At 41.1% G+C, this 24,356-nt stretch overlaps 1 protein-coding gene across 8 annotated transcripts in view; it reads right to left on the bottom strand.

The window, feature by feature from the left end:
• LOC120980649 (golgin subfamily B member 1-like) overlaps positions 1-24,356 on the bottom strand; it is a 79,414-nt gene that overhangs the window by 1,903 nt on the left and 53,155 nt on the right. For all 8 annotated transcript variants that reach the window (XM_040409879.1, XM_040409882.1, XM_040409881.1 and 5 more), the window contains 7 exons: positions 12,621-22,580; positions 11,396-11,547; positions 9,969-10,101; positions 8,251-8,403; positions 7,817-7,960; positions 6,336-6,433; positions 5,773-5,907 (listed from right to left, as the gene is read on the bottom strand). In XM_040409879.1, the coding sequence (XP_040265813.1) occupies positions 5,773-5,907; positions 6,336-6,433; positions 7,817-7,960; positions 8,251-8,403; positions 9,969-10,101; positions 11,396-11,547; positions 12,621-22,580 (10,775 nt within the window). The remainder of the gene's footprint in view (positions 1-5,772; positions 5,908-6,335; positions 6,434-7,816; positions 7,961-8,250; positions 8,404-9,968; positions 10,102-11,395; positions 11,548-12,620; positions 22,581-24,356) is intronic.

The raw sequence follows: 24,356 nt of genomic DNA, 5'->3' as shown, positions 1-24,356 counted from the left end.
CGATTGCAAACAATTTAGGAAATGCAGAATGTTAGTACAGATAAAACAGAGGAGACAAGACCAGTAAAAGGTTATGTTGGTAGACAATTTCATAAATGTACAAAGAAAGACACAAATGCAATCGCACTCTGCACCCAGCACTCTGCCCTGCCTCTATGCTGGATGTTGAATGAGGCATTGGTGTACATTTTGGCCAAAGCGTAATAAGCCACTCACCACGTCAAGGTCGCCTCTATGGAGTGGTCCCTAACACTAGTTCCTACCTGTTTGTGGGCCATGACAGCCACACAAAGTCCAGGGAATGCAATTTCATAAATGTGACCTCCATATTGTAATATCGCTATAGGGGCCACTTCATCATTACAGGTCAGGGATAGAACCAGGAAGAAATTGGGAGTTCAAATGGTGGCTTTTCCTCCATCCCACTATTATAGGACAGTGTAGCTACAGCACCGTACAGGCCGGAGTTAATGGCAGCCTGAATTCTCATAAAACCGAACAGCTGGCAGTTCTGGTGGGAGAGGAAAAAGTGGACAACCCCTTTAACCTGGGCCAGTTATTACCCTCCTGCCCAGGCCATATTTTGCAAATCTGACGTGTCCCCTTATATGGTGATAACTTTGGAACACTTATTTATCCAGGCCATTCTGAGATTGTTTTCTCATGACATATTGTACTTCATGAATTTGAGTCAATATATTTCCCCTTATATTTATGAAAAAAAATTGGATTTTTTTGTACTTACTGTAAAATCCCTTTCTCGTTCAATTCATTGGGGGACACAGCACCATGGGCATAAGGCCAGCTACCACTAGGATGGCGACACTAGATATTAAAAGGTTGTCTCCGCTCAGGTGGGCTATACCCTCTCCACAGACACTAGGATAATCAGTTTGTACCAACAGCAGTAGGAGAGAGAAACAAAAGCAAAGAACCAACATGTCCTGGACCGGGAAAGGAAACGAGGACAGCAGCCCGGTGACAGGAAAAGAAGTGAAAACAAAGGGTGGGATCTGTGTCCCCCAATGAATTGAACGAGAAAGAGATTTTACGCTAAGTACAAAAATCCAATTTTCTCGTTAATGTCACAGCACCATGGGATGTTCTGAAGCAGTCCCCGAGGGTGGGAAGGAAATTTCATGCAAAAAGTTGGATGTACAGGTGCTGGAAAACCCTGTGACCCAACCGACCAGGAGAGGTAAGTGGTAATCCACGATGGAGCCCCATCCTGCAGCAGGCTGAGACCTGCAGAAGAAAGGAAAAAGCAGCAAGACCTGCAAACAGAGCAGGTCAAGTCTGCCTCCTACGGACACTAGACTAAAGACTGATTAACCTAGTGGCTGTGGAGAGGGTATAGCCCACCTGGGCGGAGCTCACCTTTTGATATCTAGTGTCGCCTCCTAATGGTAGATGGGCATATACCCATGGTGCTGTGACCCCCAATGAAATCCCAAATTTACCATAAATTCTGAAAAATTTGCATTTTTCAAAATTTCTAATTCTTTGCTTATAAAACAAAGTGATACCTCATAAAAGATTTATTACTTAACATTCCCCATATGTCTACTTTATGTTGGCATAATTTTGTAAATGTCATTTTATTTTTTTAGGATGTTAGAAGGCTTAGAATTTTAGAAGCAATTCTTAAGAAAATTTAAAAAACCCACTTTTTAAAGGACCAGTTCAGTTCTGAAGTCACTTTGTGGGGCTTACATAGTAGAACCCCCCCCCCCCCACACCATAAATGACCCCATTGTAGAAACTACACCCCTCAAGTTACTCAAAACTGATTTTACAAACTTTGTTAACCCATTAGGTGTTCCACAAGAATTAAAGGAAAATGGAGAAGAAATATCAAAATTTCACTTTTTTGGAAAATTTTCCATTTTAATGCATTTTTTTCTTTAACACATCGAGGGTTAACAGCCAAACAAAACTCAATATTTATGGCCCTGATTCTACAGTTTACAGAAACACCCCATATGTGGTTGTAAACTGCTGTATGGGCACACTGCAGGGCGCAGAAGAAAAGGAGCGCCGTATGGTTTTTGGAAGGCAGATTTTGCTGGACTGGTTTTTAGACACCATGTCCCATTTGAAGCCCCCCTGATGTACCCCTACAGTGGAAACTCCCAAAAGTGACCCCATTTTGGAAACTACGGGATAGGGTGACAGTTTTATATACTATTTTGGGGTACATATGATTTTTAGTCGCTCTATATTAGGTTTTTTGTGAGGAAAGGTAACAAAAAAATGGCTGTTTTGGCGCAGTTTTTATTTTTTGCTTTTTACAACGTTCATCTAAAAGGTTAGATCATGTGCTATTTTTATAGAGCAGGTTGTTACGGACGCAATGATATCAAATAGGTCTACTTTCTTTGTTTGTTTCAGTTTTACATAATAAAGCACTTTTGAAAAACAATTATGTTTTTGTGTCTCCATTTTCTGAACGCCATATTTCTTTTATTTTTCCGCAGATTGTCTTCTGCAGGGGCTCATTTTTTGCAGGAAAAGTTGACGTTTTTATTGGCACCATTTTTGGGTACATATGATTTTTTTGATTATTAATTACACTTTATCGGGCAAGGTGACCAAAAAATTGGTTGTTTTGGCACAGTTTTTATTTATTTTGACAGTGCTCACCTGAGAGGTTAGGTCATGCGATATTTTTATAGACCAGGTAGTTACGGATGCAGGAATACCTAATATGTATACTTTTTCTTATTTATTTAAGTTTTACACAATAATAGCATTTTTGAAAAGAAAAAATCATGTTTTAGTGTCTGAGAGCCATAGCTTTTTTTTATTTTTTGGCCGATTGTCTTAGGTAGGGTGTCATTTTTTGCGGGATGAGGTGACTGGTTGATAAGTACTATTTTGGGGGCATACGTCTTTTTGATCGCTTGGTTTTGTACTTTTATGTGATGAGAGGTAAAAAAAAAAAAAAAAAAAAAAAGGCTTTTTTGGCACTGTTTTTATTTTTTTTACGGTGTTCACATGAGGTGTTAGGTCATGTGATATTTTTATAGAGCTGGTTGTTATAGACACGGCGATACCTAATATGTCTACTTTTTTATTTATTTCACTTTAATACAATAGCATTTATGAAACAAAAAAATTGCTTTTTTTGACACAGTTTATATATTTTTTTTTTACAGTGTTTATCGGACGGGGTGGATTATGTGATATATTTATAGAGCTGGTCGTTACGGACGCGGAGATACATAATGTGTGTGTTTTTTCTTTTCTTTCTATTTATTATTATAAAATCTGGGGAAAGGGGCTTTTTTTTTTTTTTTTTTTTTTACTTGAAACTTTTTTTTATTTTTTTTATTAAGAACCCTTTTTTTTAAACTTTATTTCTGTCCAACCCTGGCACTTCAACTTTTGGGGGGCTGATCCCCTCTGCAATGCATTACAATACACCGTATGGTAACATAGTTTATAAGGCCGAAAAAAAACATTTGTCCATCCAGTTCGGCCTGTTATCCTGCAAGTTGATCCAGAGGAAGGCAATTTTTTTTCTATATAAATACATTTATATTTTAATAGTATGGGTGTTTTGGGACACAGCGGTGCAAATTTATTTTTTTTATGGTTTATTTTCATTATGGAGAAAGAGGTAACTTGAATGTTTTAAAATATTTTTTAAAACTTTGTTACTACTTTTTTTTCACCTTTTTTACGTCCCCTTAGGGGTCTTGAATATGTGATAGCTTCTCCTATACACTGCAATGAATTATCATCGCAGTGTATGGGAGGTTTGCTATGTTTCTATGGAGTCTTAAAAATGCCTGATCAGTCGAAAAAATGCATTGAAATGCCGGATCCGTCTTTCCGGTGTCATCCGGCAAAACGGATCCGGCATTTATTTTTTTCACCTTTTTTTCAGTCTGCGCATGCGCATACCGGAAGGACTGATCCGGCATTCCGGTATTCTGAATGCCGGATTCGGCACGAATACATTCCTATGGGAAAAAATGGCATTCAGGCAAATCTTCAGTTTTTTCCGCCGGAGAAAAAACCGTAGCATGCTGCGGTTTTCTCTTTTGCCTGATCAGTCAAAACGACTGAACTGAAGACATCCTGATGCAAACTGAACGGATTACTCTCCATTCAGAATGCATGGGGATATGCCTGATCAGTTCTTTTCCCGTATAGAGCCCCTGTGACGGAACTCTATGCCGGAAAAGAAAAACGCAAGTGTGAAAGTAGCCTAAAATCCCTGCCTCTCCAGAAATGATGCTCCAATGGCCCCGCCACTCTATTTTCACGGAGTTTTGACCTAGCGTACACCCATGTGCCTGCTGCAGCCACTCAGCGGCGATGCTAGCATATACGACACGAGACTGCTGAGGCAGGTGATTGGCTGTATCAGTCATGTGGATAGAGGTAGGTTGTTGCTCCAAATGAACAAAGACCAACTGGGATCAGTGGAGCATCAGCACTTGAGCGGCAAAGGATTTAACAGGTGAGTCATTTGTTTCTTTTTTAGAACATTTTCTGCAGCAAGAATAATTTCTTCAACTGTCTGACAACCACTTTAAGGAAAAAAATAAATAATCCCTTTTCCCCCAAGATGTAGGACATTATACTCCATCGGCTGTGACACAATTACGTCCATGATCTCTATGTGATCTAACAAACAACCCTACGATGGAGTCATGAAAACGAGAAAAATTAACCCGCATACCTATGACTCAAATAGCCGTAGAACTACAGAATTAAAGGGGTTGTGTGATATTCGAAAACCATGGCTGTTTTTTTCTTCTGACTAGGCTGTATTTTCAGACACAGCTTATAGGTAAGAGAGGCAGCGTTTCTGGAAGAAAGTAGATGTTTTTCTAATCTCATGCAACCCCTTTATAGAGGATTTCCATCTGAAATAATGCTTAGATTCTCTATACCAGGGATGCTCAACCTGCAGCCCTCCAGCTGTTGCAAAACTACAACTCCCAGCATGCCCTACTAGCTGTAGGATGTCCAGCCATGTTGGGAGTTGTAGTTTTGCAACAGCTGGAGGGCCGCATGTTGGGCATCCTTGCTCTATACTGACCCCGAGCCATCCGTAGTAATTTCCATCATCCAGAGACCACATGTCTACATGTATAGCTTCCTCGGCTGTTTCTGTCACTCCCATAGAGGAGAATGGTGATAGTCACAGGCATGCATGCAGGCCACAAACCCCCCCCCCAGGGCAGCTGCCCCAACAAACAGTAGAGGGGACCCCATTGTGTAGATGTGTGGGTCGCAAAAGAGGGACTGGCATCTATCAGACAGATATTTAGGGCAAGTCCACAGGATAATGCCATAAATGTCTAAGGTAGGAATAATAGCAGTATAGCAGTCTTCACAGTTCACCGATATGTAGGTGAAAAGCCACCTACAATGTAAAGGGGATGTATACTTGCCACCACCAATTTTGTATTGCTCCAATGCATAAAAAATAATCACTTTGCAAACAGTATTGAGTAAAATTCTATCGGTTTACGTATGCAGCCCTACAAGTCTCCATGATTACAGACCACAAGCAAATATTGTGTGCAGTCACATCTGACTACCAGATCAGAGGTCACCAGTTTGCTGCTTGTAACCATGAAGCCACACATCTGTGCAGGCGCTGTATACACATAACGGCAGTATATTTTTAACCAGGGCGATGTGCACGAGTTGCTTCTTTCTCCTTTTTAGATGCTCCAGAGCAACAAAAAAAAATGGATTGCAAAAGTGTGTCCCGTACTCCAGGTAGAAATCAGACTGAAAAACCCAAACCTCTTATTCTGTTGCCCTGTGAGATGCAGTGCCTCCTCCGCAGCCTCCCTCTGTGCCTTCTCCTCTGCCAGCCTGTCAGACACCACGGAGAGTTCTTGCTGAATAGCATCGTGACGGAGTTCAGCCTCTGCCAGCCTAAATAGAAGGGAAACCAAAGCACAAGACTAAACGGCTGCCATTGTTCGCAATCCACGGACTGACATGTCCCCCGTTCAATACTATCTTGTTCAGAAATCCGAGATGATTGTCTGACAAATGTCATCATTCGTCAACCCACAGGACATGGCTATTATCTGATGCATCCCCTGGTTTATCAAACCTCCGTTCTCCTACGAGATTCCGGCGTTACAGCATGTCTAAATGAGAAAATATTTCTTCTGCCGGAATCTCCCGAGAGCAGGATGATCGCTCCCAGCATCTCAACACGTTTCTCCTGCACTACGGTATAAAAATCAAGAGTCTTCTGACAGAATATCATTCTTCTCAAGGACAGCGAACAGATTGCTATATCTCTATGTATAACAGAAAGGGTCTCCGGAGAGAAGACGAGAACATTAACCAACCTTCTTCTCAGGTCAGCCAGTTCGGCATTGTCTATTTCCACCAGAACGTTTGCTCTCTCCTGGGGAGCTCCGGGGGGAACCTCAGTCAAGATGTCAGTCTGCAAGAAACAGGTAGGAGTTAGCAATGCAGGAGATAAAAGGGGCCGAGACGGATGGAAGTCAATAGACATTTCTTGTACATTTATCTATAGCTATAGAAAAGAGCTTGTAACTCACCATAGAATATGGACACAGCGATTCCTACGTCATGCTCAAGAGCAAAGTTACAACTGACACAAAAAAGAAGCCCCACAAGAATAGAACACCCATGGGCACCGTTCACATCTGTGTCCGAGTCTCCATTGCAGATTCGGTCATAGTTGATTGTTAAAATAGCATTTTTCCCATCAAAACAACAGAAACCTTGTTGGAAACTGACAGACTTTGCTGACATAATGGGGTCCTTCCAGTTCCGTCAGGTGTCCATAGCTATTTTTCCGGTGTGATGTAATCTGTGGCTGAGGCTCCGTGGTGACCGTCGTGCAATGGATCCTGCTTCTGTTGTCCACTTTGGACAATCCCTTTTTGTTAAAAAGATCTTCAGACAAAATGCTGATGACTAATTTGTAGGGGATAACCCAACAATCAGATATTTCACCATTCCCTGCAAATTTAAAGGGGTTATCCAGGAAATATTACGGGTGACCTATTCTCTGGACTCCTGTGACCCCCACCGATCAGCTGTCAGATGAGGCTCTGCGAAAGCCGCCGCCATTCCCTAGGCCATGTGATGTCACCATACATCTTTCACATGGCCTAATTCCAGCTCAGCCCCATTCAAGTCAATGGGGCTGAGCTGCAAAACGATGTATGGCGCTGAGCTTGAAAAGCTGCTGGGAGCCTGTATCAATCCCCAGGGCTCCATGAAAGAATTGATCGGCCGTGTCCTGGGATTTAGACCCTCACCGATGTGATAATGATGATCTATCCTGAGGATAGGTCATCATTATCTTTAGGCCTCATGCACACGGCCGAGAGCGGTCCGTGGTAACCCGGCCGGGATTCCTTCTGACAGCAGGAGTGCACGGCGTCATTGGTTGCTATGATGCCGCTGCTGTACAGTGATACACTGGTATAGATCATACCAGTGTATCACTGTACAGCAGCGGCGGCATGAAGCGCACGGCGTCATAGCAACCAATGACGCCGTGCGCTCCTGCTGTCAGAAGGAATCCCGGCCGGGTTACCGCGGAACACGGCCGTGTGCATGAGGCCTTACTCTGATAACTCCTTTAATTGGATGTCCATGTAATGCACGTGGCACTTGCCCAGACGGTGCAGTTTTTGCTTTATTTTTTTTTTCCATCGTTGCCAAATCAGGATCCAGATTCAAAGACAAAGCAATCTAGAGAGTGCATGAATAAATGTTCATTCCTGTTTTTTTGGGTTTCCGATGCGAGTGTGCACTGGGGTTTAGAAGACACTATTTAATAAGATCTCACCTGGCTGGTGACCTGTAGGTCTCTCTGGAGCTTGTAATACTGATTTTGCAATTCAGTGTATCTGAGCTGAGTATCTTTCAGTCCATGCGATACAGTCTTGAGCTGAGTAGACAAAACCGCATTCATCTCTGCAGATTCCATTGCCTAAAAAGAAAACGGGATCAATGTCACCTAACGTGTGGCACGTCCTATTGTGAAGGCAGGCACCTACCGATAAGGGAGAAGAATGACACGTCTTGCAACTGCTGCGCTATTCTTCTCTGTTCAAGTCAAAGAAGCTAGCGGCCGCTCATGGCTGTCACTGTGTGGAGGCCGGGCAGCGTATATGATACATGTAGGGCATGAGTCATGCCATTCACTAGGGGTATACTGCCAAGTGGAGGGAAAGTTACAGCCTTTGAGCAAAAAAAAAAAGAAGAAAGAAAGACTTTTACCTTAGTATTCAACTGTTGTATTATCAGGTCCCTCTGTCGTATTTCATGGAGGTATCTCTGCATTTCATGCTTTGTCTGTTCTTTATCTTCAAAAGCCAGATTTCCTTTCTCTGCAGCAGCAGGACTCCCCACCAGAGCCATTCTCTCCACACCCTGAACAAATAATTCAGGAGTCAGAACAGTTTCCCTCTTGGCAAGCCTAAAATATTATTTGAGTCTAAGGATAACCCCTGGGAGTCTCGAGGCCAGTGTTGATATTAAAGGGGTTGTCTGTGGTGAGACAATCCCTTTAATTGATGCTGAAACTGAATGACCAATGACACCATACTGCATATGTTCTATGTATTGCTCTCTGGTAAGTACTATGGTCCCAAAATGAGGAAAACATTAATGCTAGCCACAGACCGGCCGGAGGTGGTCTATTAAAAGCGACTGTTCCCCTTTAATATGAATGATTTATTTACAAAGCCATGTCAATTTACAGGATACTGCTCTAAGGACTGAAGATGTAACAGATGGAAACCAACACACCCTAAGTGATGCAGCAGAACTTAACAGAGCCCTTGTATTACTTATGGATTGTGTACATTAAAAGAAACACTCCGGGCAAAACATACATTCTATGTTCTGGCTAGTTCAGAGCCTGATGGGGACAGATCACGACACCAAGATTTAAAGGTAAGTACACTTCTGGGAGACATTTTCTTTGCTTAAACGGGTTCAGCTCTGAACCCGGACATATCCACAATTTCACCCAGGCAGCCCCCTGTTATGAGCATTTCATGCTCCGAAGTTCTCCTTTGCCCTGCGCTGGATCGCACAGGGCAAAGGAATTAAATGGAGTTCCGGTGACATACTGGGCTCTCCATAAGGACTGCTAGGTGGAAGCTTCCGCCCAGCAGTGAGCCTGTCACCGGCACTAATGGGCAGGCTGTAAATAGTAAAGCACTGTACTAGGCCGTCTCCGGGACTCCCGTAGAGATGAATGGAGCGGCAGTGATAATGCTTGACCTGCCGCTCTTATGATTGGTGGAATCCCAGTGATAGTACCCCCACTAATCTAACAGTTATCACCTATCCTGTGAATACCCCTTTAAATGCATGTATTTTTGGCTGAAAAGCATTTTTGCAATAGCGTTTAATTACAAATTCTGCACTGTTAGACTTCTGCAGCTTCTAATATGACCAAACAAAACTCTGATTTGCTCATGAAATGGCTAAGAAGATTGTTCAGGAGAGGACATAGAGGGACTAGAGACTGAGCGGTCAGGCGGCCCCTTTAATGTATTTGCTAGTGAATGGCATTCTGCAGCCTGATATGCACTGTGATGCACAGAACCTGCAGAAGGTAACAAGTGAAAAGTCTAATAAAAACCCTTTCGCAAAAATACTTTTCAGCCAAAAATACATGCATTTAGAAAAAAAAAAAAGTGTCCACAGATTTTAAAGAACATCAAAAAGAGAATTCCTTCGTCATATCTTGCTCCCCTTAGGGTACGATTACACGGTCAAGTTTGTGCATGCAGTTTTGGGAGCCCAAACTAGGAGTGAATACAAAGAAGTAGAGAGGTATCTGTCCTTTATACTTTCTCTCCTTTTATGACCCACTCTTGATTTTGACTTCCAAAAGCTGACTGTGTGGCCGCACCGTTAGACTTTGCCCAATATCAGTTTTCCCCAGAATATTACTTCATAAAGAGCACTTTATATAACCTTACCTTCTCTCCACTCTGCTTTGCAGTTTCCTGGATTTTCTGCAGGTCTCCAATCTGTCGCTCTTTCTCGGTTAGGATTATGCTTAACTGATGACGAAGAGCTTGCGATTCAGCCACAAGAACATTTTTTTCAGATCTTGGGATGGAAAGTGCGAAGGTAAAATACAGCAAAATAAAGAGAGAAAGTTTAAGTCAATGAAGCCATTACAAAAGATGGTAGTTAAAAGTTATACTGTGTGAACAAACAGATCGTGCATTCATTACACCACAATGTTCCTCGAAGTGGACTCCTATAGTCAAAATTTTCCCAGGGGGTGGGAGAAGGGGGTGCAGCTTAGGCATTCTGCCAGGTCTCCTTAAAGAGACGCAAAGCGATATCTCCCAAGGAAAGAAAACAATCTTGCTAGCGCCACCTTGTGAAAGTGTCTCCCTATAAGCCAAAATCTGAGTTTCTAACAAGCCCTGGGACATGACAAACCAAATATCCATCAGTAGACAGCTGATTAGGGGTGCCTTCCCCATGTCAGTACGGAGTAGGATTATGGCTGGCTGAGTACGATGCCTTGGATGCAGCTTAGGTAGTGTACAGGTTTCCTTAAAGGGGTTCTGCAGTTTGTTTAAACTGATGATCTATCCTCTGGATAGATCATCAGCATCTAACCGGCGGGGGTCCGACACCCAGGACCCCCGCCAAACAGCTGTTTGAGAAGGCAGCGGCGCTCCAGCCTTCTCACTGTTTACTGCTGGCCCAGTGACGTCACGACTTGTATCAACTGGCCTGGGTTGGGCTAAGCTCCATTCAAGTGAACAGAGCTTAGCCGCGCCCACGCTAGTTGATACTAGTCGTGACGTCACTGGGCCAGCGGTAAACAGTAAGAAGGCCGCGGCGCTCCTGGAGCACCGCTGCCTTCTCAAACAGCTGATCGGCGGGGGTCCCGGGTGTCGGAAACCCCGCCGGTGGGATGCTAATGAATCAGTTTAATGAAAAACTGCAGAACCCATTTAAGGAGACCAGCTGTGTATGGAGACTTATAGGCAATGCTTCATGGGGAAATAATATGCAAAGAGGTACCTCCCAAGGAAAGAGAACCAAGCGGGGTGCATCTTGCGCCTAATCAACAGTACACGCCTCAGGGCAGGACTTATACATCATTCTATGGTTTATACATTAGGTTCATCGGGCATCCAAAATGTAGGATATTTGCCAGTCAGACAGGTTCCTGGGAAGACCGAAGACCCAAGGCTGCTACCTTCAGCAAGCTCCAGAAGACCACCTCAAAATTTTATGGTTTATAGGCTGTCAAGCGCTGGCATACGCGCACCTAACAACTTCACACTTTCATGCAAAATCATACCAGATATCGGAGTGTGATATATCTTTGTGACTATCTGCAGAAGGTCAGGACAAAGAGAAGACAACAGATACGTACCTCAGCTCGCACAGCTCATACTGGTAGCCTGTGATCTCTTTCTCCAGTTTGTCCTTCACAGATTTTGCTTCAAGCAATAACTTCTCCAACTCCTGAATCCTTTGCCTTAGTTTGAGGGATTCTGATGCTGAACTGTTGATCAGTTCTGTCACCTACAAAAACAGGCACAAAGTCCCAATGAGTACAAAGAAAGTCCGGCCATATAAAATATGCAAACTGTGATTACTATGCCTGAGGCCTAGTTCACACTTTCTATGATTTGGTCATGTGATGGCGAGCCAAACACGAACTGGAGGCTACACAGACATAAAGTATAACTGTAAAGATCGGCCACTGTTCCGTGTTTTTGACCCGCACCTGGTTTTGGCTCACAATCACCAATGGAAATCTCTGAAGTGTGATCTAGGTCTGAAGCTGAAACATGGAGACAACACAATCATTTCTCTATACAGGTTTAAAGTATGTAAAAGTCTTGTGACCAAATGGTTATGCTGTTCATACAGGAATACTATCCATATGGGATTTGACTTTTCCAAGAACTTATAACAGTGGTCCTTAAACAGAGGATCTTCTTGCATTGTTTTCCCAGTAGCTGGAAAACGACAAGATGCCGGCCACTGAAGCTATTGGAAGGTTCCAAACACCTTTATGTCCGCTCTTCATAATGGATTCTGTAAGGGTGCATCCATGTAGCGATATCATTGGCCACCAAAAAATTTGTGACAAAGTGATTTTGCAACATGTTGGAAACCGATATCTGCCATCATGATTGGTCCACAATTGGTTTTCTTAGCATTTTGGAAAAATGACTTCTAGTTTCACACTTCTGAGCGCAATGCCTAAAGCTGCCCATACATTACATGAAATGGCCAGTTTGACTATTTCGCCCCTCTTCACTTTAACCAAAGTATGTTGAAAAGATCTTGGGTCATCCTGGATTTTTTGAGTAGAACAGTAGAAACTATGCATGTATGGAGCTGTCACTGAATATGGTAGATTTCCACTCTTCTGCTTTTGTTTTTTTGTTTTTAAAGCGTTTTGTCCCGATTTGATAGTTCAACCCAGCACGTTGATGCCCATATCATTCATATGTTGGTGGCTTATGCTAATCTAATGTGTGACCAGCTTTACCTTTGCTTTATCAATATGCAACATTTCATGCGGGCTGTTACATAAGCCATTAATACATAAAACGAGCATGCATACGGCAAGCAATAAAACATACCTGTGTTAATCTGTCTGGCTGCGAGAAATTCATGCTTAGTTCACGCTCAGTGATGACCTCTTTATCAGAAGCACCTTCTTCCTTAGCCTTTTCCACTGCGGTTCCTTCCCTAAGCATCTGGAATAATCTCTCGCGATCATGCTGTAAGCTTGCCATAGCTTTGGAGAAAGCATCGATCTGCTGAGCATAAGCGGCACACTCCGAAGAGAGGCTAGTGACCTCCAAACTTTTGTTTGTTAAGGAAGTGCACAAAGAGTCTACTGCAGCAATGAGCTGGTCCATGGAAATCTGGTCTTCCATGGTGAGATGTTCATTAAGGAGGGTATTGTGTTTGAGGATACCATAAATCTGGGATTTAAAGCTAGCTATTTGTCTGTCGAGATCATCTCCTCTGATCTTCTCAGCTTTTAGCTCTGATGCGTACCGCCATTGCAGCTCTTTGAAATCATCGATCAAGGAATCTCTGTTATTCTGTAGAGCGCCCATTGCTTTCCCAAAAGACTCGTTTTCAGATTTAAGCTGTTTATTTTCAAGGAAAAGGCCCCAATAGGCTTCCTCGGCACTTTCTTCTGCGCTATTATTTTGACTACCCGGCTCACCATCATTTTGGTCAAAACTGATCAGATCCTCATCAGTTTTCGCCTGAACATCCTTATACTTTCTCTTCCTGGATTCATAAAGTATCTTTTCTTTATTGATGGAAGCAATAAGATCTTCTTGATCTTTAACCTTTGACATTAATTTTTGATTCTCCAGTGCTACTGCCTTACCTGAATTTTGTAAGGCCTCATTGATGCTTTGCATTTCCCTACAGTGCTTCTCAAGATCACATTTTTTTTGCTCGAGGTTTTTAATCAGCTCCAGCTTCTGTTTTAACAATTCCTTTAATTGTTCATCTTTTAGTGACAGCACCTGGTTTAGATCTTCCCTATAGCGAATGAGTTGTGCTCCCAACATGGCATTTTCTGCATTAAGGTCATCCATTTTATTGAGAGCATTCCTAAGTTCTTCTTTGAGGCTACCATTTTCATTGACAGCAGAGGTGATGATGTTGTCTTTTTCACTTAGGACCCGTTCATTGCGCTGATGGATAGTTTGTAATTCTGAACTAAGTTGATCTCGATCAGTTTGCAATGAAGACATTGATTTCCTAAAGGCCTCAATTTCACCAGATATCAAAGCCTTGTCACTTACTGCTTTTTCATACTTCAATTTAAGACTCTGATACTTTTTTTCTACCCTTTCATATTCTAAATTCACTTTCGCCTTTTCAGCTTCAACAGAGGACAAACGATGCTCATTATCTTCTGCTTGTTTCCGATACTCACTCTGTATTTGTTCTAAGTAGCTGGATATTTCTCCATCTTTGGAGGAGATTAACACAGAGATCTCCTTATCTTTGTTGTCGATGATTCGTTTCATGTGCTGAGACATGGTGACCTGTTTCTGTATATCGATTCTAACTTTTTCACTCTCTAATTTAAGTTTTTGGATCTCCTGCTCATTTTCTGTTATTATGTCCTTTAGCGTCTTGAATTCAACAACTGTAGGGTGTTCAGAGACCTCCTTTTCGGAACTTATATTCTGTAGAGCTACTTCTTTGGAGTGATAAATCAGTTCATTTTCTTCAATACCATTTCTTTCATTTACACGTGAAGAGAACTTCCTGGTTGACTCTTCATTAACTAGGTTATTGGAGGACAGCAAGTTCTTTTTTTCCACTCTGTTCTCTGCAAGTTCCTTTTTTAGAATTAATATGTCGTTTCTTGCTTGGGTTAGCAGAGCAGATGTATTGTCAAGTTCTTTTTGAAGATTTTCATTCTGGCTATTTGATTCCTTCACAGCACCGTCAAGATCTAATATAAGCTCTTGAAATCTTATAGAATCACGATGGAGCTGATTAATTTCCTGTTGCTTCTCTTTCAGAAGTTCTTGTAACTCTTTCGATTTGGTCTTGGTTCCTCGGCTATCATTTTGAGCATATTTAATCCTTTCTTCTAGATCCCGTAGAACATGCAACTGGTGTTCTTCCTTTTCACGGACAATAGTGTTTTTCTCTGCCCTGAGAAACTCTACCTGCTGGCTTAGAATATGGGTCTGTATCTGGAGTAACTTAAATTTGTCGGAGAGTAAGCTGTTGTTTTTTCCAACTCTAAGTAATTCTGTCTCTAATTGTTCCCTCTCATTTTTCACTTTACAAAATTGCTCCTGTATATTTTCAATCTCCTCTAGAAGAAGGGCCTTGTCATCTTCCAAAATTTTCACTTTTTCATTCAAGTTCATCCGGTCTAGTTCCATGCTACTTACATCAGCTTCTAATTTCAAAACAATGGTCTTTTCCTGTTGAAGCTGTTGGTCAGAGCTGTTCAGTTTCTCTAGGATATTCAATCTTTCTATTTCATTCTTCTCTAAGCTCTGTTCTGTCTCTTGAACCTTTGTTTCCAATTCTGTAACAGTTCTAGAGAGTGTCTCGTTTTCCAAACTTAGATTGGATATTTTAATTTCCACGTTAGATCTATACATACCCATGTCCATTTGCAACTTATCCAGTGCCCTTTTAATGACAGATATACTATTATTTTCCTTTTCTTTGCTATCTAGAGTGGTCTTCAGGTTCTCACATACTTCTCTTAAATGTCTATTTTCTTCAATAAGTTTCCTGTTTTCATTGGATACTTCATCGGAGAGAGACGCTTTCTTCACCGCATCCATAAGCTTCTCGGTTTCTAATTTAAATTTTTGTATTTCAATCTCTTTAGACTCCAATGTTGTTCTAAGCCTGTCCATCTCTGCAACACTCTGCTCAATTTGTTTTACCAGGTCTTGATTTTCAGCTTGAAGGTCATGATGTTTTAATAGGACATCGTTTTTTTCTCTCTTTGTTATTTCTATGACATGTCGCATCTTATCAATTTCATCACTAATGTTTTCATACGCTTGAAGAAGGGACTCATACTCTTTATTCAATTCGCCATGCTTGGCTTTCCATCCGGTCAATTCAACAGTCTGAGAATCCTTCAAAGAATTCAACTGGAAAGAAAATGCTTCTTTTTCTTGAACAATAGATTCCATTGTAGATTTCAGGCTTTCACAAGCTGCCGAAAGATTTTCGTTGACCAGTAAAAGGCGTTCTTTCTCAGACAGAAGATCGTTATTCTTCTCTGTGAGTAATGAAATCTCAGCCAGCTGATTTTCCCGAATTTCAGTAACTGAACGTTTCAGCTTTTCTGTCTCCAGAGTCAATGATTCGATATTTTGTTTAAGCATTTTGTTTTCCTTAAGCAAATCTTTACGCGATACCAAAGCTGCCTGAAGCTTTCTCTGAAGTTGTTCTTTAGAGCTGCTTTCTTCTGAAACTTTCTTCTCGTGGTCCTGATGAAGCTGCTCAATTACCTTGTTGGAGCTCATAATCTGCTTCTCAAGATCTTCAATTATGGTCTGTTTCTTAAAGCAAGGTTTACATGTTAATGGACGATCACAACTTTCTCCTTGAAGACTATCAACAGCTGGTTTTGTTTCAGGAACCACTTGGTTTAGACCATGGCTGTGCAAAGGTTGCGTACTTGATTGTACCATCAATATTTCATCTTTTTTCGAGTCTCTTAACTTTGCCCTAAAATCTGATAATTCGGTTTCTGCTTTTTCCAGTTTAGACATTGATTCTTCAAGCTCTCTTTTAATCTGTTTATAATCATCCTTCAGGTTATCAGATTCTTTTTCATATTGTTTCAATTGGCTTTGCATCCTTTCCATGTCTTCTTCATCGATTTTTAGGTTTAACTGAAGGGTATCTTTAGATGCAGCTATCTCTTTGTCTTTTTCTAATAATTCAATAACTTTTTGCTCAAGATTATGCTTCAGTTTGGACACTTCTGACTGACTGACTTGGCAAGTTTCAAAGTATGAATCCCTTTCATTGGTTAAATGCTGAATGGTTGCTTGGTTATTTTCAATCTTCATTCGAGCTACCTCTACTTCTTTCTGTAGCAAAGTAATCTCATTTTCACAATGTTCTAACTGTACCGACTTAGAAGCCACTGCACTTTCCAGAGAGTGCATTTGCTCTTGATATTTTTGAATATCGTTGGACAATTTTTGTGTCTCTGCCTTCAGTAACTCTATTTCACTCAACAACTGCCCGTGTTCAGAGTTTACTCTCAGCAATGCTGCGTCCTTCTCCTGGTTACTGGTGGTCAACTCCTTAGAAAACTTTTCATGCTCCTTTAGTTCTTGTAGCTGGTGTGAAATATCTTCAATCTGCTTTTTATGGTCTTCTACTTCCAGCTCTTTATTAGTCAGATCAGACTCCTTCTGGAACAGCAGTTCCTGTTGTGCCTGAACTTGTTCTTGCAGTTTATGCACTTGATCTTTATGTTGTTCACACTCTGTGCATTGAGCGTCATAGGAATGTTGTAAGTCTAAATGTGCCTTCTGTAGAAGCTCAAATTCTTTAATGCTTTTACTGAGACTTTGTAAAAGCCCACCATGTTTCTCTTTACTCCCAGAACTTCCTTGGCTACACAAAAGGGATGCATGGACATTATTATGAACTATCGTATTTTCAGCATGTGAAAATGAAGCTTCGGCAGAAGTCGACTCTAGGTCAACATTGGATGATTCTAGAGGTAACATAGAAAAGCTTGTCTGGCCTTGTATATTTTCAAGACATATTTTCAGGTTTTCAAGATTTTCCAACAAGTGTATATTTTCTTCTTCTAGACCCTTTAATTTATCTTTGAGAGCATTTTTTGTTTGCTGCAGATTTTGTTCTTTTTCCTGAAAGATTCTTAAGTATTCCTGGCACGTGTTGTCTTTCTCAGAGAAGCTTTGCTGCAATTCAGCGATATTATTCTGGAGCTGTTCTAGGTGCTGTTCTTTTTCGGTTAGGGCACTGCAAAGATTGCTTATTTTTGTATCCTTCTCCAGTAATTCTTGCTTAGCGATCTTCACATATGACTGCAGATCTTTGTTCTCCATCCTTATAGATTCTAATTTGCCATTCAAATCTTCCACAGTTCTTCCAAGTTCTGAGTTCTTCAGCTGCTCTTCTCTTACCTCATCTTGTTTGCTTTGTTCAAGTTTCTCAATTTTTTGCATTAAATCTTTCCGTATCACTAAAGCTGCCTGAAGTTTCCTCTTTAAGTTCTCCCTTTCTTTACAGAATTTTTCCGATTGGAGATCCTTCTCACTGGTCAACTTACTTAAATAAATCTCCTTATCAGCCAGTATCTGTTCCGACAGCTGTAACTTTTTCTCACAAGCCTCGAGTTTTTCAGATAGTTCGGAGATCTGCAAATGACAAGAACTTTTCTCAGACTGCAAACTGTTAAGTTCCAGACTTAAGCTATTTTTTACATCAGAAACTTTCGCCATTTCGCTTGACATAGAGTCCATAACCTGCATCAGAGAAGCATCTTTATCTTTTATTTGACCACTGAGTGTAGCTATTAACTCTTTCTGCTGACCCAGCTGTAGATTAAGTTCTCGGGCAAGAGAATCCTTCTTATTAACATCTTCTATCAGCTCTATAATCTTCGTTCTTTCTTCACTCAGCAACGTATGGGTTTTTTGCAGATCTTCTTTAGATAACTTTATTTCTTCCTGCAAGACTGAGATATGGGAGTTCAACTCTATAATAACATTTTCTTTTTCTTGTAACATGCTTTGGTCATGAGAAGAGGTATCTTTAGCGGTTTTAAGTTCTTCCATTAATGATTCATTAACAAGCTTTTGTTCTTTAACCTTCTGCAACTCGTTAAGCAGAAGGTCTCTCTCTTTCTCAAACAAGCAAACAGACTGAGTCTTCTGGTCAACTTCTCTCTCTTTTCCCTGAAGAACTTCCTTTAACTCTGCTACTTTTGACTTGTAGTCCATTGCTGTACATAGCATTGAAGATAACTTCTCTAAGTTGCTTCTGTAACCATACTGTTGGTCAAATTCAGCACATTCTGAGACATTTTCATCACACAAAGCACATAGCTGGTTATCGACAAACTGAAAATCTTTAAGCAAACTTTGCAGTGCCTCCTGCTTCACTTTAACGTCATTGCCTAAACTTTCATTCTGCTCTCTAAGCTTCCCATTTTCCTCATTTACACGTGCAACCTCTTTTTCTGATTGTTGCTGCAGTTCACTAAGATTTATCTTTAGATTTTCTATATGTACTTTCAAAGCATAATTTTCCTCAGCTTGAGCACTAACCTGCTTCTGAAGATCAATGTTCCCGGCTTTCAACACGTTCAGGCTTTCTGCGTCCAACGAAATACGTGAATTTGCTTCCTCTACTCGATGCTCAAGATTTTCTATAACTGCGTTCCTGTGAATCAATTCATTCTGCAATGCGACCAGGGAGGTGTCTCGGTCTACCTGTAATGTTTGTATCATTTTTTCGAGATGCAATTTTTCTTGAACTGCAGATTCTAGTTGTTGGGATATCTGTTGCTTGTCAAGTGCAGAAGTATGCTGGTCTTCCAATAATCTTAAATTTAAATTGTCCACGTCTTGCTTCAGATTTTCAATATATAGATTTTGCGAAGTACATCTATCCTGTAGGGTTTCAATGAGTGCCCTATTCTCTTCTCTTTCTCCTGTCAATGCTTGCATCTGAGTACTAATCTCCTTGGACTCTAACTTTATGGATTGCAGATCATTCCTTAAAACTTCTTCTGCTTTCTGATGCTGAGATATGATATCATCTTTTAGCTTCAATGTCTCAGATATGTTTTTGACGTTAGAACTACCTTTGTCTAGTTCTTTGCGTAGTAGATTAACCTCACTGGCAAAAGCTTGAACATTGCTTTCCATCATCTGAAGTTTAGCATCTTTTTCGCTGGCAGAAGTCAGAAGTTTAGAAATCTCGGCTTCCTTAAGACGGTTAGACTCTGCCAGCTTCTGATTTTGCTCATACAGAGAAGCATATTTCTCCTGCAGATTTTGCACAGTGTTTTCTTTTTCAAAGAGAGCCTGCTCAAGATCTTTAACTTTATTACTAAGCTCATCCACAGTTTTCTGAAGATCAGAATTTAAATTTCTCTTTTGCTCCAATTCAACATTTAGGGATTCCTCCTTTCTACAATGTAAAGTTTCCTTGTCTTCCAAGGAAGCAGTCAGTTTGTTAATGTCAGAGAGCTGCTTTGAAGTAGTTTCCTCCAAAGTTGTCACCTGTTTAATCAACACATTGCACTGCTCGTCCTTACTTTGACATTTTCCTTTTAATTCTTCAACTTCCAACGAAGAATTTTTAAGGGTCAAATCCTTTTCTGATACAGCAGTCTTATATTGAGCATTCTCATGCTGCAATGTTTCGATGGTCCTCCTCTGCTCGTCTAAAGAGTCTTGAAGCTCAGACAACTGAGCCTTCAGATTTGCGTAGCAGTCAACCTTCTCTTTCAGACATTCGTCTTTTTTGGCTAAAGCCCCATTTAGTTCTTCTACATTTTCCTTTAGGTTTTTGAGCTGGGAATAGAGATCAGAAATGATCACTACATGTTCTGCTAATTGAGTTTTCAATAACTCTGCTTCCTCGTTTTTATTATTCAGTAGCTGCACCTGTTGATGCAACTTCTGCAGTTTCTGTTCCTGCTCCTCAATTCTTTGCTGCTGCCGAGTACAATCTGAAACTGAACTTTGCAGTTCATTTTGAAGGGTGGATATAGTCTGTAGATAGTATCCTTCACCTTCTAACTTCTTTTCGGTTTGTTGGATAAGTTCCTCCTTTTGGAGAAGAAGAGCTTCCTTTTCTTCAACGCTACGTAGCAGATCCCGTTTCTCTACTTGAAGTAAATCAATCTGATCCTTCAAAGACATGATAGTATGGCCCTGTTGCGATGAATGAGAGCTTAGAAGGCTGACTTCTTCTGACTTGTTGGACAAGGTGGTTTTAAGTAATTCAAAATCAGAATTCAGCTTTTCCTTTTCAGTCATTAACATGTTCAACTGCTGATTTAAGGAGTCTACCACTGACTGACTTTGCATTACTTGTGACTGGAGTGCATCTCGCTGAGTTTCAAAATTTGATATAGACAACACAAAGGACTCTCTTTCGTGGGTTAACCTTTCAATTTCCTTACTACCAACTTCTACTTTCTCCCTCATTTTCGTGTTTTCCTCAACAATATTGTCATAATCCTGCTGTAATTTGCTGAGAGCTGAATTTAATTTTTCTAAATTCTCTGTGACTTTTAGGTTGACCTCTTTAAGTGCTTGTTCTTCACCATGTAGCTTATCCAAGTTCCTTTTCATCTCCTCAATCTGAGCGGACTGTGTAGTAAGGAGTGCTTCTTTATCTTCTAATACCTTCTTTTTACCCTTTACTATTTGGCTCAACTTTTCCACTTGTTTTTGCAATGCCTTATTTTTCGCCTCTTTTTGTTGTAACTGTTCACATGTAGCGTCATAGTCAGAGGTCCTAACTTTTAGCGCCTCTTCTTTCTGTTGCTCAACCATCCTGGACTCCTTCAAATCCTGCTCTAAAGACTGAATCTGAGACTGCAAATTAAGAACGGCTTCTTGCTCTCTGCGTAAAAGGTTTTCTAGGTTCAGACACTCCTTAGTCTTTTCTTCTAGCCGAGCAGTAGTAGCATTGGTATCCTGTGCACTCTGGGCTGAAATTAAGTCAATTTCCTTACAAAGGTCCTCCTTCTCGCGTAAGAGATTGGATTTTGCTTCCTGGAGATCTGAAAGCTCCTGTTCTTTCTCTGAGAACTTTTTCTGGATCTCTTGCAGGGTCTGGTTCATAGTATGTATTTCTGATTCTTTTTGACTAAGTTGAGTTAGTAAATTCTCCTTTTCATTGGAAATGTGTCGATATTGGTCCTCCAAGCCGTTGACTTTTCTTTCAAGTTCCTCAACGGAATCTGTCACAGACTTCAGAGAAGTCTCTTTATCTGCAAGTGAGGTTTCCAGGTCTTTGATTTGCACACAAAGCGCTTCCGTTTCTGAATGTAGTTTATTTATGATTTCTGTTTTTACATCTATTTGCTTTTGAAATTCTTCTGTCTTTTCTTGCAGATGTTTCACCAGTTCCTCCTTACTCTGTGATAGAGCTGCAAGATTTAGCTGCAAAGATGACAATTCGTCCTGCTTGCCACTCAATTCTTTGTCCAGTGTACTGGATCGGTCTTTGTGCTCCAAGAGCTGATTTGACAGTTCCTTTATTTCCTCGTCTTTTTTTGACAACTCAGAAACTAATTTGTTGTATTGCTCTTTTGCCGTTTTCAGCTCGTTATGAAAGTGTTGTTCCTGGATGCTCTTTTCTTCCAACAATAAAGCAAGCTTCTCCTTTTTGGAGTGATCTGCCTCCGTCTGTAATTTTAAGGTCTCAACTTCCTTTCTGTACTTCATTTCCGTCTCATCAACTTTTGCAACAGATGCGTTCATCTGTTCTTTCAGCGACACAATCTGTGCAGAACATTCTGTAAGGTGATTATTGTGAGTTACTGCCTGCGCTTGCATCTCCAAACGAAGGTTTTTGATTATTATGTCATTCTCCTTTATCTGGCTAATTAGCTCTTCCGATTCTTTAATTTTACTCTCATTGAGATGTTTTGCTTTATTTAGCTCGGACTCCATTTCGCTTAGCTGCTCAGAAAGAGACGATATCTTGGTGATACTTTCCTGGACATCCAAGGTTTGCGCCTCTTTCAAATGGTGAAGCTCTCTCTCCATTTTTGTAAGTGCATTCGACATTTCACTCATCTGCTCCTCTTTAAAGTCAATTGTCTCTTTTAAGATGGTAACTTGCTCAGAATATTCTGTCAGACTTGCTGAGAGCGAGGACATTTCTTTGTCCTTTTCTTCTAAGAGTTCCTTAAGAGCATCCAGCTCCCTCTCAGATCTCTGCAAGTCATGAAGAAGCTGCGATTGCTTTTCTAGATGACTCATGTTTAGTCGATCCAGTTCGTCATTTGTCTGATCAAAGTCAACTTGGAGTTTTTCCAAAAACAAATCTTGTGCTGATATCTGCAGAGGATAAAAAGGACAAACGTAGTAAAATTAAAAAAAAGGAGCATGAAATTATTTGTTCTCTTATCTAAATGTAATCTAACGTCCATGAAGATACACAAGGGAGGAATGGAACGAGAGAGGCCCTGGAAAAAAACAACAACTAAAAGTGGCCCCAATTCTGTAGGTGGGTCCTAATGGACATAAGGTGGGGCAACACAAGTAGATGGGGCCAATATATGTTGGCAGGGTCAGCAATACCATAGTGCAGCACAGAATACCATCCCACAGAACCAAATATCACAGTGCAGCACAAAATATCTACCCACAAGCTATCCCTCTGTGGTGGCCATCAATATCTGCCACGTTCTATCCTCCTGCAATTGTCTCTAATATGGATATGGGGGCAGGGGGGCTTAGGTGGCGAGATGTGGCCACAGCACCAAGCCAGCCCTACCTTCAGCATGCTGCCTGGGCTTCCTGTAACAATGATTATCATTGGTTGCTGATGCACATAAAGATAACTAGGAGCATCACACCATATGTGCGGGGTCTGCGCTCCTGAACATAAATGCATAACAGCATAGGCAGGTTTAGCGTAAGACCCGCCTGAACTGAGACCACCTTGGCGGGGGTAGGTGGACACAGATGTGTTTTGATCAAAATGTATTGGCTAACAGTCTCAGATTTTATCATTAGAGTGAGGGCTTAGTCCATATGTTACGCTTGCATCTATTACTATAGGGCATTATTTTCTGTGACTTTATAATTGTAGCACAACCGCATATTTACTATTGTATCGTGCAGGATGTTTTGTATTTTTTTTCTGTGATTTATTACTTTACACATACAAAGAGTTATTTTCCATATGTCTGGACAGAACTTAGAGGGTCATTTACTAGCCAGAAATCCGCCTATATTAGGTGCATCTCTGTTGCAGATTGCAGCGTGGGTGGGGAAGGAGACGGGCCTGGTAGGCCCATCTCATTTACCATTTTATGTAGGGCCGGAGCGTCTATATAACTCCGGCAGGATCCACTGCAGCTATAGGGAATATTAAGACCGGCGTCTAAAATGCCGGTCTTAAAAAAATGACCCCCTTAGTCTACAACCTGTGGCTCTCTAGTGGTTGTGAATATTCAACATCTAGAAAGGCTGTAATGGAGTGTTGGGAGTTGTAGTTTCACAACAGCTGAAAAGCCAGGTTGGAGAAAACTCTAAAATTATAGAATAATGTTAGAATTTTAAAGGGGTTGTTCACTCCTGGGGACCTTTTCTGAAGACCCCCTCAGAATGGCCAGGCCCAAGGTAGTAATCATACTCACCTGATTCCTGCCACTCAGCTCCTTCTCCAACTCTGACCTGCAGGTCCCAGGTCTCCCATCATCAACATCCAGTTGGATGCAGGTCACATCACCGCTGCAGCCAATGACTGGGTGACGTGATGCATGTGTTAGATGTGACTGTTGCAGCGGTCATGTTACCTGTGATAAACTGGATGTTCACATGGGGAGACCTGAGACCTTCACAGCTGGAACCCAACAGCGTGGATCAGGCAAGTATAATTACTAAGAGGGGTCTGTAGAAAAAAAACCCTATGGGTGACGCGCCCCTTTAAGGCCACAAAGTCATCGATATGTCAGTAAAAATTATAATCAAATTGCTATAGTATCTCTACTGCTCCAGACTAGAAATAGTCTTATAGTAACTATATTATATTGAATTTACTATGGATTAAGGTCACCTTGGAAGCCCAATACAGATATTTCAGATTGTAAGACCTACACTTAACTT

This window comes from Bufo bufo, chromosome 10 (assembly GCF_905171765.1).
Source record: "Bufo bufo chromosome 10, aBufBuf1.1, whole genome shotgun sequence".
In the NCBI taxonomy this organism is placed as follows: domain Eukaryota; kingdom Metazoa; phylum Chordata; class Amphibia; order Anura; family Bufonidae; genus Bufo; species Bufo bufo.
The sequence above is the reverse complement of the archived record's forward strand: the minus strand, read 5'-3'. Positions and strand labels throughout refer to the sequence as shown.